Source organism: Pongo pygmaeus, chromosome 12, assembly GCF_028885625.2.
Source record: "Pongo pygmaeus isolate AG05252 chromosome 12, NHGRI_mPonPyg2-v2.0_pri, whole genome shotgun sequence".
NCBI classification, from domain to species: domain Eukaryota; kingdom Metazoa; phylum Chordata; class Mammalia; order Primates; family Hominidae; genus Pongo; species Pongo pygmaeus.
In genome coordinates, this window is record NC_072385.2 from 44,578,050 (window position 1) to 44,591,613 (window position 13,564).

Consider the following 13,564-nt stretch of genomic DNA (forward strand, 5'->3'; position numbering starts at 1 on the left):
CTGCTCCAGGAACTACTGGAAGCAGGAAAGAGTGCTAGAATTGTGATGACCCACAGTGACTCATTACCCCTCTTTGTTACTATTGGGCATCAGAGATATTTGTTTTGTTGGTATTAGCTATTCAAATAGGATTATCATGAATATGCATACATTGGCTTTGTTTTTCAAGGAACTAACTTTTGGATAAAATAGCAATTTAATGAAAATGCTTTAGAGAATAACATGATCCTTCAAACCAGACTATTTTAGAAACAAAAATAATGTTGAATTCATTAATTGACTCCTAAAGTGGTCATTTTCAATGAATATCAGAGCAATTTCCAAATGGAAAAGCTTATTCATATCTAATGCTTTTAGTAACTTTATTTTGTGTAAGTATGCCAAATTTGATGGTTTATTATACTTTTTGATGAGGTTTATATATTATACCTTCTTGCCATGAGTGGATGAAGAAACTTTCTGAAGGCTAAACTAGAGGATACAAGAAATGTAGGCACATTATGACACCACAGGTGTGTGAGAAATAAAGAATATTATATACTAGGATTCACCAAACATATATTTAAGCTGATCAATTCGGAACACTTCCACAGAGCACTTGGGAAGTGTACATTCAACTAAAGTGCCACTGTCATTGTGTACCTGCTCAATTGTCAGGCAAGTTTAAGAGCATGATAAATGTTTGTAGTATAATGATATAAATCCTTCTGATGTCTTACATGAAAAACATGCAGGAGCATTAATCACCTGCTTCGACATTGATTCCCAAGTGTATGAGTTGCTCCTCTGATTTTAGATCACATTTGACCTCATCATTCGGCATATCCACGTTGACATAGATACTGTTTTATTGTAGTAATAGACATGTGAAGAATAATATCACATATGAAATTGAAAGTGTTTGTTTCGTGAAGACTATACTTCTGTTTTCTACAGTGTAATTCTGTCATGTTCCTGTCCCAATACACAAAGTAGAAAACATCAAAGCCTACGCTAATTCAGGCAGGAGGATACAGCTTGATGCTAACACTGAATGAATGTATGGATAACTTTATCATATTTACATATGAGTGATTATGTATCCCTTTTGGTTTTCAGTGTCTTCTCAGAAACAACCAGCCTTGAAGGTATTACACTCTCATTCATATTTTGAATTATTAACTGTACAGCCTATGAAATATACTGTATGTATTGATTATTTTGTTTGAAATCCCATTCAGGATACAAGTGACAAGAAAGATTCTGTTTCGTACATAGCCACAGAAATAAAAGATGAACAAAAATCTGGGACAGGTAATTTTGCAATACACATTTAATGTCATGTACACTCAAGATAGAGGAGAACTTCCCTTCCCCGAATAAATCAGCAGGGGGCTCACTGAAGCTGCGCCTTCTGATTCAGCGGGCCTGAGATTCTGCATTTGTAATAAGTTCTTGAGTGACGGTGATTCTGCTGATTTTTGGCCATGATCTAAGTAGTAAGACTATAGACTTCTCTACATTGAAATTGGGAAGAAGAGCCATCGGAGAGCAGTTCAAGATGTAATGGGCTCAGGGGACAGCATAATTTTGCTTTAATTCTACAGCATGTTTCCATCAAGAGGGGAAAGAGAACAAGATGAAGTACTAGAAATTATAGGCGCCAGATCATATTGCTAAAACCAGAGGGAAGAAGTGATCATAATAAGCCATAAACATTATAGAATGAGAAGTAATGAGACCACTGATGTAGTAATTATTTTCCTCAGGGAAGAGGGATTGTGAGGCAGGAAGAAGGGAAAAGAAGTTATTTATTTAATTTTAGGGTTTCTGATGAGGAAACCTGAGGAAACTTACTTCAGATGCATTTAGAATGTTTGCATAGGAGAAGATTTGATTTTGGCTGCTCCAGGAACTACTGGAAGCAGGATAGAGTGCTAGAATTGTGATAAACCGCAGTCACCGGTTACCCCTCTTTGTTATTATTGGACATCAGAGGTATATGTTTTGTTGTTATCAGTTAGTCAAATGAGATAAATGTAAGTATGTATACATTGGCTTTGTTGTTCAGAGAGCTAACTTTTGAATAAAATAGCAATTTAATGAAAATACTTTAGAGAATAACATGATCCTTCAAACCAGACTATTTTAGAAACAAAAATAATGTTAAATTCTTTAATTGACTCCTAAAATACTTATTTTTAATGAATATTGGAGTGATTTCCAAATGGACAACCTTATTAATATCTAATGCTTGTAGCAACTTTATTTTGTGTAAGTATATCAAATTTGATAATTTTAAATACATTTTGATTAGGTTTGAATATTATACCTCATTGCCATGAGTGACTGACAAAACTTTCTGAAGGCTAAACCAGAAAATACAAAAGTGTAGGCTCATTATTATACCACATGGGTATGAAAAATAATGAATATCATATAATGGGATTCACCAAACATATATCCAAGCTGACCAATTCGGGACACTTCCACTGAGGAGCTTTGAAGTGTACATTCATCTAAAGTGTAATTGTCATTGTGTACCTGCTCAATTATCAGGCAAGTCAAAGACCATGATGAATATTTGTAGTATAATGGTTTAAATCCTTCTGATGTGTTGTATGAAAGACATGCGCGATCCTGGCTCACCTCAACTTTCACCTTCTGGGTTCATGTGATTCTCCTGTCTCAGTCTCCTGAGTAGCTGAGATTACAGGTATGCACCACCAACCTGGTAATTTTTGTATTTTTAGTAGAGACTGGCTTTCACCATGTTGGCCAGGTTGGTCTCGAACTCCTGACCTCAAGTGAGCTGGGATTACAGGCGTGACCCACCGAGCCCTGCCTACATGATTTTTTAAAAATTTTTTTAACTTTTAAAAAATAAAGATAGAGTGTTTCTGTGTTGCCCAAGCTGGTGTGAAATGCCTGGGCTTCTCAAGTGATACTTCTACCTCAGCCTTTTGAGTAGCTGAGATTATAGGAACAAGCCACTGTGCTCTTTTATGTTTTTAATATTCCATAGGTTCCTATTGTTGATTTAAAATGCATTTTACTTTTTGTTTAATAGTGCTTCGTGCTGTTGAACAGTGTTTAAACAGGTATGATTTCACAGATTTTTTAAAGTGATATGTTAACTTAGTGAATAGAGAGAATAGAAACTAGTACTGTTTAGTGTTCTACTCTGTGCTAGACACCATATTACATGTTTAACATTTATCATGTCATGTCATCTCCACACAGCTTTACAAACTATTTGTGCTATTATTGCTTTTTTACTAATTAGGCAACTCTGCTTTAAAGAGGTTGAAATATTGGCTCGTGATTCCACAGTAAACAGGTAGCCAACCCATGATTTGACCATCATCCTGCCTGGCTCTCTAATCATTTCTTTTGCCCTTAAGCATAGATGGATACAGACCTATGCAGCAATGCGATCACGGTACTGGTTTAAATCAGATCAATTCAGAAAGTCACATTTTGTTATGTATTAACTCTCTTTAGAGTGTTCCTTAGAAACCTGGCTACTCCAAAAGTTTGTCCAAATATTTTGGAAATGGCAGTGGTAACCATATTACTTTTTTTTTTTAAACCGTCAAAATTTTAAAGGCAGATATCAGTTACCTGTGGCCACAGGACCCCAAGTTTTTCATAAGCAAGACCAGGCCAGTCCTAGAAAAATATTATCTTACTGTGCTTGGAGAATATCCAAATATAGTCCATGTTATGTTAACTATATTTAGCATATATTAAAAGGATATTTCTAATTCATTTCTCTACTTACTGCCACCCAGTTAGGTTTTCTGTTTAAGTGAGTACCCTGCCTCATTCGCTGAAGCTTTTTCTTATTTTCTGGATTCTTCTTTTTTCCTTCTATGACATTTTGATATTTTCTTGATTTCTTTTCACTTTCTCCACTGCTTTTCTTAGGGTTTAAGATCTTCTATTATAGTTTTCATGTATGGCAGCTAAATATTCCCTATTTTCCTATAGACAAAATCAGAGGTGCGTAGAATTTCAGAATGTTAAGAAATCCTAGAGACTAAACAAAATATCCTCTAGTACTTGAATCCTTGCTTAACATCCTGATCAAGTGGTTGTTCAGGTGGAGAACCTGAAACTCAAAGAGAGAAAATTATTTGGATACAGTAAATCAGAGAAATGAGAATTGCACTCAGGTTTCTTAGTTCAAAACCCAGTCTTCTTTTACATCATTCTGTCATTGAGTGATTTTAGTTTTAGAAAAAGGGAGTGGCTTTAGTGAACACAGTGGAAGAGGATGAGAATGGAATGAGCTGTTGAACCCAATGAAAGTGGATAAGAATGGAATTTGCAGGGGACAGCCAAATTTGAAGAGAAACAAAGACTTAGTTGGATAGAAATGAGGGTTTTAGGAAAAAATCTGAATATCTGGCTTATTACAATTTGATAAAGATAAGGGAATTGAAAACACAGGATGTTGGGAGTTATCAAGAAAGGCATATTAGAATATGGTGTTCAAGGAGTTCTGAAGAGGTTGCTGCCTTTTTGTTTGTTTAACTGGAGGAACTGACAAATTTCAAGGTTTTATTGAAAAATGTTAAAAGAATTTGAGCCACTGGAAAGAGTCTCCAGAGCAGATAGGAATGTGGTATCATCTTCCATCCCAGCTTACAGAGGGTTTAGAATCCCTCAAGAACTAGGGAGCTGGAGATTGCTTAAGTACTTAGATCTGTGACCCAGGATGGACGTCTCTTTTTTTGTGACTCTTTTCTGAATTCTCTCATGTACACATAGGGTAGGACAAATGTAGGATTGGCTGGCAAATCAGAAATGAAGCTTCATTTGGGTAGTTGGTAACATGCGTATGCTTGGGGTGGATGACTGAGACTTACTTACTTTCCAGAAGCAGAGGAATAGAGAGCTCCTACTCTCAATTATGTTAGTCCATCTTTTGAGGAATCTGGGCTTTCCTAGGCTGAAGATGTAAATTGGAGATTGCCATGGAATACCCTGGAGAAGAGGGATTCAGAAATGGGAGCCCATAGGAAGGAAGATATTTAGATAGTGATGAATGAAATGGAGCTTTAAGTACTTAGGAGGGAGACTTTTCCAGCAGTCTCTCTGTTGGGTATCTGAGCTTGCTGGGTATCTGAGCTTGCTGGGTATCTCTCTCTTGGGTATCTGAGCTTGGGTATCTGAGCTTGGTTCTTAAGCTTGCTGGTTTTTGTGGATCTGAATAAGGCAGGATCTATATAATGACAATAATTGGATTTTAAAATTTTTAATGTTTTAATCTTCTTTGAAGAATATTCCCAATAACAACATAACAACATATATATTTGTACTTTGACTTTTGTACACTCAGCTTTCAAACATTTGCAGTATTTCAGGGGGCTCCCTGTAGTGTTCTAGGGTGAAGAGAGTCAATGGGCCCTCTTTAAGTAGCTTACATGCTGAAGATCCAAGACTCCCATTTTCCGGTGACACAGATTAGTCTTTGAATCAGAAATAGATAATGGAGAAGAGACAGTGCCTTTTCTACCTGTTTTAGGTTATCAGGTTTACTCCAGTTCGGTAACAAAAGTTGTGTCAGATATCAATTGGATTTTCAGTTTAGCCTTTAGGGTAGATAATTTATAAGGACAAATTATTGTCTGGCTGTGCCATTATATTGTCTGTCACTATTTGTTATGGGTTTAAGGGTGAGTCTGCATTGGATATTTTATAGGTTGGGAGAGGTGGAGGCAGAAATAGGTAACTGAAATGTTTTCTAAAACGGAAGCCATATCTTAATTATATCAAGAAATATTATTTAATATAAGGATAACTGACCTTCCTCAGACTTTGTTTTACCATTTTTTTGGAGGTAACATGCATGCATAGACTGACGGTTTTTGTTTTCTTTTAAGAAATGAACGTGCTCACTTTTGTTGTATCTTTTTGTACTATAGGAGTCTCTACAGACCGGATACTGTTGCACAGCCTGTGACAGAGGATGAGTTTGATTTGGAATCTGAGGTAGAGTACTCTCTTGTGAAATTAATTTTCTCACTCTGAATCTCATTTTTTATATTATTTTCTTCTAAAACTTAGCAGTTGTCTACCTATCATTGTTTTATGTTAGTGTTAAAACTTTTATAGGAGATAACCATTTTAAAGAAATAGGAGGGGTTAATTTTAATTTTTTTTACTTTGGCAAATAATAAATAGGTGATAAATACTTTGAGAGGTGTGATTGGAAAAAAAAATTGGTGGAAAATACATAGTGACAGAAAAATGATGTTTGGGAACGCTTTCCCACAATAGAGGAGATACAAATTTTGGTCTAGGCCTATTTGAGTGTTTTTACTTTGAGTTTTATATCGTATGAGTATGACTAATAATACCTCTGTTTAAATGAATCTTTAATACATCAGTTGACTTATCATAGAAATCATGGAATCACCCTGTTACACGTAGCATCTAGTTTCTTTTTATTTCTTGTACACCTATTTTGACATCATACAGTATTTTTGCAGAGAGCTATTTATTTATTTTTATTCTTGGCTTTATATAGTTAGACTAAAATAATATTAGAAATTGTGGAAATTTAACTAGACATGGTATCATGTCCGTGTAGTCCCACCTATTCAAGAGATCAAGCCAGGAGAATTTCTTGAGCCCAGGAGTTTAAGACCAACCTTGGCAATATAGCAAGACCTTATCTCTAATTTAAACAAGTTGTAGAAGACTAGAAATTTAAATTCTGTTCTCAAATCTGTATTAGAGAGGGTTTACACTGTGTTTTCCAAGTCTTTTTTATTAAGAGTATACTTTAAACTCTTTATTTATTTGAAAAATATGCATTTTGTTTAAAATAACAACCTGTTTGATAAGCAGAGACTCTTCATATTCCTATGGTCAGACTTTAGTTTCACAAGGTTTGTGCATTGTAATTAAAAAGAATCCACTCAGGGTCTTTGTATCTCATTCTAAATTTTAAATGTCAGAGGCTTTTGTGCTAAGTTATTGAAAAAATAATTGTAAAGCTCCTGCATTACTATGAGCCACTTGAAGCTAGAAAACCTATTTGTATGTATCCTGGAATACATAGAATAAGGTCTTGCATGTAAGAAACCTTTTAATAGTTTTTAATGTGAATCAGCAAACAGGCAAATGGGCTTTTTTTTCTTTAATGGAATGTTACAGGTAACATAATATGCATAAGATATCTAATAATTAAATCTATTAAATATCTTGAATGTTTTGAATTTATCTTTTCTTCTAATGTTGAGAATGTATAAGTTGAGGTGAGTTATGTTGAGAAAATATGTCATATAGAAGAAAACGAAAATTGGAAAATATGGAAAGGAAATAGGAAAGGTGGATACAGTGTGTTTTCTAATATCTTCCAACTGGAAGCTTAGATTAGGATTTTATATTAAATTTTCTTAAATTTTTAAATCCCCAACCATGTTCTATTAAATACATATTTTTCAGGACATACATTACTCTTTTGAATTCTGAATAAAAATTCTTTCTCGAGGTGTTAAGTTGCTGGAACTTTATTGTTTTTTCTTTTCCTCTCTCTCTCTCTTTGTGCTAAGAATGTGTCAGTTTTCAGATGAATGATCATGGTTAACTCTTGGGATGTGTTATTTTATAGTAAACAAATTAAACTCTTTATTACATAAGTATTTACACAAAACAAACTGTCGAGTAAATGCTAACCAGTATTATTAGGCATATATTATGAACACAAGCTTTTCTTTTAAGCTCATATTAGATTGACTGGTCATGTCTCTTTTTTTGTTTGTTTCTCCCCCCTTCCCCTTTGTTTAAAAATGATTTACCTCAGTCTAACTTTTTCCTTGCAGACCACATGTCTTTAGTGTCTATTCTTTCATTTCACCTCTGTTTCTATTGTCAGGATACTTAGTTTCAGCTTTCTATTTAGTAGCTATGTGTGGACTTCGTTCATGAATCATTGCTCCATAAGGTGGATGGTTGCCTTGTTCTGTCTTTTTTGGAAGGAGCTGAAGTTATACAATAATTTGTTTTTAGCTTTTGGCACACAGAATGGAAGCAACTTTTATTGTTTCTGATGCCAACCCATTTAAATATAGTGCTACTAAAAACTACATTCTCACATTTTTTTCCCACAAAATGCAATTCAGACAAATATATATCATACATACCTATTTTGAAAAATAATGTGATTAATTTACTTTTTTTCTTGTTAGTTTTATTCAGTAATACTCTAAATTACATATGAGTAAATTTTTGTCCTAGTTTGTTGTGGTTAATAAAAGAAACTAATGGATATCATAGTATTTGTATAATAATCAACTAGGGTTGAAAGGAGTAACATTTTGAAAATATCCGTAACACCAGTCATAACCATCACCCCATGAGAATATGTAGATAAGTAAATGGCAGACTTGAGGTTTGAATCTACATATGAGTGACTTCAACGTCCATACTTTTTCTGTTAGATCATGTAGTAATGGTGGGTATTATCATTGTTTTAACTTGCTGCATGTTATTCTTAAACCTATTGTGTTTTTCTTCTAGATTATTTCAAAACTATACATCCCGAGGAGAAAGATTATTTCTCTACAATCTATAGAAGATGGTAAGCTATTTGAAGCCTGCCTATTGTGTTATTTGCTGATTCTTCATGTCTTTTTCTTTTTTTCTTTTTGAAACACAGTCTTACTAGTCTGCAGCCCAGGCTGTAGTGCAGTGGTGCGATCTTGGCTCACTGCAGCTTCCACCTCCTGGGTTCAAGTGATTCTCCTTCCTCAGCCTCCCGAGTAGCTGGGATTACAGGTGCACACCACCACACCTGGCTAATTTTTGTATTTTTAGTAGAGACGGAGTTTCACCATGTTGTCCAGGCTGGTCTCAAACTTTTGACCTCAAGTGATCCCCTGCCTAGGCCTCTCAAACTACTAAGATTACAGGCGTGACCCACCACAACAGGCCTTGTTGATTGTTATTATTATTATTTTTATAAGGATAGAGTCTTGCTATGTTGCCCAGGCTGGTCACAAACTCCTGGGGTTCTCAAGTGATACTTCTGCCTCAGCCTTCTGAGTAGCTGGGGTTATAGGAACAAAGCACTGTGTTCTTTTATGTTTTTAGTATTCTGTAGTTTTCTACTGTTGACTTAAAATGCATTTTACTTTTTGTTTAATAGTGCTTCCTCCTGTTGAAGAGTGTTTTGACAGGTATGATTTCACAGATTTTTTAAAGTGATATGTTAACTAAGTGAATAGAGAGAATAGAAACTAGTATCTGTTTAGTGTTCTACTCTGTGCTAGACACCATATTACATGCTTAACATTTATCATGTCATGTCATCTTTACAGAGCTTTACAAACTATATGTGCTATTATTGCTTTTTTATTAATTAGGCAACTCTGCTTTAAAGAGGTTGAAATATTGGCTCATGATTCCACAGTAACAGGTAGCCAACCCATGATTAAACCATCATCCAGCCTGGCTCTCTAATCACTTCTTTTGCCCCTAAGCGTAGATGGATAGAGACCTATGCAGCAATGGGATCACAGTACTGATTTACATCAGATCAATTCAGAAAGTCACATTTTGTTATATATTAACTCTCTTTAGAGTGTTATTTAGAAGCCTGGCTACTCAAAAATTTGTCCAAATATTTTGAAATGGCAGTAGTAACCATATTACTTTTTTTTTTAACCATCAATGTTTTAAAGGAAGATATCAGTTATATGTGGCCACAGGACCCTAAGTTTTTCATAAGCAAGACCAGGCCAGTCCTAGAAAAATATTATCTTACTGTGCTTGGAGAATATCTAAATATAGTCCATGTTATGTTAACTATATTTAGCATGTATTAAAAGGATATTTCTAATTCATTTCTCTACTTACTGCCTACCCAGTTTGGTGTTCTCTTTAAGTGAGTACCCTGCCTAGTTCGCTGAAGCTTTTTCTTATTTTCTGGATTCTTTTTCTTCCTTTTGTGACATTTTAATAATATTTTCTTGATTTCTTTTTACTTTCTCTTCTGCTTTTCTTAGGGTTTATGATCTTCTATTATAGTATTCATTTAAGGCAGCTAAGTATTCCCCATTTTCCTATAGGCAAAATCAGAGATGCATAGAATTTCAGAATGTTAAGAAATCCTAGAGACTAAACAAAATAACCTCTAGTACTTGAATCCTTGCTTAACATCCTGATCAAGTGGTCGTTCAGGTGGAGAACCTGAAACTCAAAGAGAGAAAATTATTTGGATACAATAAATCAGAGAAATGAGAATTGCACTCAGGTTACTTAATTCAAAACCCAGTCTTCTTTTACTTCATTCTGTCACTGAGTGATTTTAGTTTTAGAAAGAGGGAGTGGCTCTAGTGAACACAGTGGAAGAGGATGAGAATGGAATGAGCTGTTGAACCCAATGAAGGTGGATAAGAATGGAATTTGTAGGGGACAGCCTAATTTGAAGATGTAGATTGGAGATTGCCATGGATCCCTGCAGAACAGGGATCCAAAAGTGGGAGCCCATAGGAAGGAAGATATTTAGATAGTGATGAATGAAATGAAGCTGTAAGTACTCAGGAGTGAGACTTTTCCAGCAGTCTCTCTTGAGTATCTGAGTGTATATGAAGGTTCTTAAGCTTGTTGGTTTTTGTGGATCTGAATAAGGCAGGATCTATATAATGACAATAATTGGATTTTAAAATTTTTAATGTTTTAACCTTCTGTGAAGAATATTCCAAAAGTACGTTTACACTTTGACTTTGGTACACTCAGCTTTGAAACATTTGCAGGGTTTCAGGGGACTCCCTGTAGTGTTCTAGAGTAAAGAGAATCAGTGGGCAATCTAGCTTACATGCTGAGGATCCAAGACTCCCATTTTCCGGTGACACAGACTAGTCTTTGAATCAGAAATAGATAATGGAGAAGAGACAGTGCCTTTTCTACCTGTTTTAGGTTATCAGGTTTACTCCAGTTCAGTAACAAAAGTTGTGTCAGATATCAATTGGATTTTCAGTTTACTCTTTAGGGTAGATAATTTATAAGGACAAATTATTGTCTGGCTGTGCCATTATATCATCTGTCACTATTCATTACGGGTTTAAGGGTGGGTCTTTATTGGATATTTCACAGGTTGGGAAAAGTGGCAGCAGAAATAGGTAACTGAAATGTTTTCTATAATGGAAGCCATATCTTAATTATACCAGAAATATTCTTTAATATAAGGATAACTGACCTTCCTCAGACTTTGTTTTACCATTTTTTTTGGACGGGACATGCATGTATAGACTGACACTTTTTATTTTCTTTTAAGAAATGAGTGTGCTCATTTTTGTTGTATCTTTTTGCTCTGTAGGTGTCTTTACTTACTGGATAGGGTTGCACAGCCTGTGACAAAGGATGAGTTTGCTTTGGAATCTGAGGTAGAGTACTCTCTTGTGAAATTAATTTTCTCACTCTGAATCTCATTTTTTATATTATTTTCTTCTAAAACTTAGCAGTTGTCTACATATCATTGTTTTATGTTAGTATAAAAATTTTATTAGAGATAACCATTTTAAAGAAATAGGAGGGGTTAATTTTAATTTTTTTTTACTTTGGCAAATAAGAAATAGTTGATAAATACTTTGAGAGGTGTGACCTGAAAAAAAAATTGGTGGAAAATACATAGTGACAGAAAAATGTTGTTTGGGAACGCTTTCCCACTAGAGGAGATACAAATTTTGGTCTAGGCTTATCTGAGTAAGTGTTTTTACTTTGAGTTGTATATCATATGAGTATGACTAATAACACCTCTGTTTAAATGAATCTTTGTTACATCAGATGACTTATTATGGGAATCATGGAATCACCCTGTTACACGTAGCATCTAGTTTCTTTTTATTTCTTGTACACCTATTTTGACATCATACAGTATTTTTGCAGAGAGCTATTTATTTATTTTTATTCTTGGCTCTATATAATTAGAGTAAAATAATATTAGAAATTGTGGAAATTTAACTAGACATGGTATCATGTCCGTGTAGTCCCACCTATTCAAGAGATCAAGTCAGGAGAATTTCTTGAGCCCAGGAGTTTAAGACCAACCTTGGCAATATAGCAAGACCTTATCTCTAATTTAAACAAGTTGTGGAAGACTAGAAATTTAAATTCTGTTCTCAAATCTGTATTAGAGAGGGTTTACATTGTGTTTTCCAAGTCTTTTTTATTAAGAGTATACTTTAAACTCTTTATCTAATTGAAGAATATGCATTTTGTTTAAAATAACAACCTGTTTGATAAGCAGAGACTCTTCATTTTCCTAAGGTCAGATTTTAATTTCACAAGGTTTGTGCATTGTAATTAAAAAGAATCCACTCAGGGTCTTTGTATCTCATTCTAAATTTTAAATGTCAGAGGCTTTTGTGCTAAGTTATTGAAAAAATAATTGTAAAGCTCCTGCATTACTATGAGCCACTTGAAACTAGAAAACCTATTTGTATGTATTCTGGAGTACCCAGAATAAGGTCTTGCATGTAAGAAACATTTTAATAGTTTTTAATGTGAATCAGCAAACAGGCAAATGGGCTTTTTTTTTTTTAATGGAATGTTACAGGTAACATATTATGCATAAGATATCTAATAATTAAATCTATTAAATATCTTGAATGTTTTGAATTTATCTTTTCTTCTAGTGTTGAGAATGTATAATTTGAGGTGAGTTATGTTGAGAAAATATGTCATATAGAAGAAAATGAAAATTGGAAAATATGGAAAGGAAATAGGAAAGGTGGATACAGTGTGTTTTCTAATATCTTCCAACTGGAAGCTTAGATTAGGATTTTATATTAAATTTTCTTAAATTTTTAAATCCCCAACCATGTTCTATTAAATACATATTTTTCAGGACATACATTACTCTTTTGAATTCTGAATAAAAATTCTTTCTCGAGGTGTTAAGTTGCTGGAATTTTATTGTTTTTTTTTCCTGTCTTTTTCTCTCTCTCTCTCTCTCTCTGTCTCTGTAGTAAGAATGTTTCAGCTTTCAGGTGAATGATCATGTTTAACTCTTGGGATGTGTTATTTTATGGTAAACAAATTAAACTCTTTATTACATAAGTATTTACACAAAACAAATTGTCGAGTAAACGCTAACCAGTATTATTAGGCATATATTATGAACACAAGCTTTTCTTTTAAGCTCATATTTGATTGACTGGTCATGTCTCTTTTTTTGTTTGTTTCTCCCTCCTTCCCCTTTGTTTAAAAATGATTTACCTCAGTCTAACTTTTTCCTTGCAGACCACATGTCTTTAGTGTCTATTCTTTCATTTCACCTCTGTTTCTATTGTCAGGATACTTAGTTTCAGCTTTCTATTTAGTAGCTATGTGTGGACTTCGTTCATCAATCATTACTCCATAAGGTGGATGGTTGCCTTGTTCTGTCTATTTTGGAAGGAGCTGAAGTTATACAATAATTTGTTTTTAGCTTTTGACACACAGAATGGAAGCAACTTGTACTGTTTCTGATGCCAACCCATTTAAATATAGTGCTACTAAAAACTACATTCTCAGATTTTTTCCCACAAAATGCAATTCAGACAAATATATATCATGCATATCTATT

The 13,564-nt window shown here is 34.2% G+C and overlaps 1 protein-coding gene across 1 annotated transcript in view; it reads left to right on the forward strand.

The window, feature by feature from the left end:
- Positions 1–13,564, forward strand: part of LOC129024840 (ankyrin repeat domain-containing protein 36A-like) — a 71,051-nt gene that overhangs the window by 18,902 nt on the left and 38,585 nt on the right. Inside the window, exons 6-12 of the mRNA XM_054472088.2 lie at positions 1,099–1,127; positions 1,221–1,293; positions 3,050–3,080; positions 5,913–5,979; positions 8,515–8,575; positions 9,143–9,173; positions 11,315–11,381. Of these exons, the coding sequence (XP_054328063.1) occupies positions 1,099–1,127; positions 1,221–1,293; positions 3,050–3,080; positions 5,913–5,979; positions 8,515–8,575; positions 9,143–9,173; positions 11,315–11,381 (359 nt within the window). The remainder of the gene's footprint in view (positions 1–1,098; positions 1,128–1,220; positions 1,294–3,049; positions 3,081–5,912; positions 5,980–8,514; positions 8,576–9,142; positions 9,174–11,314; positions 11,382–13,564) is intronic.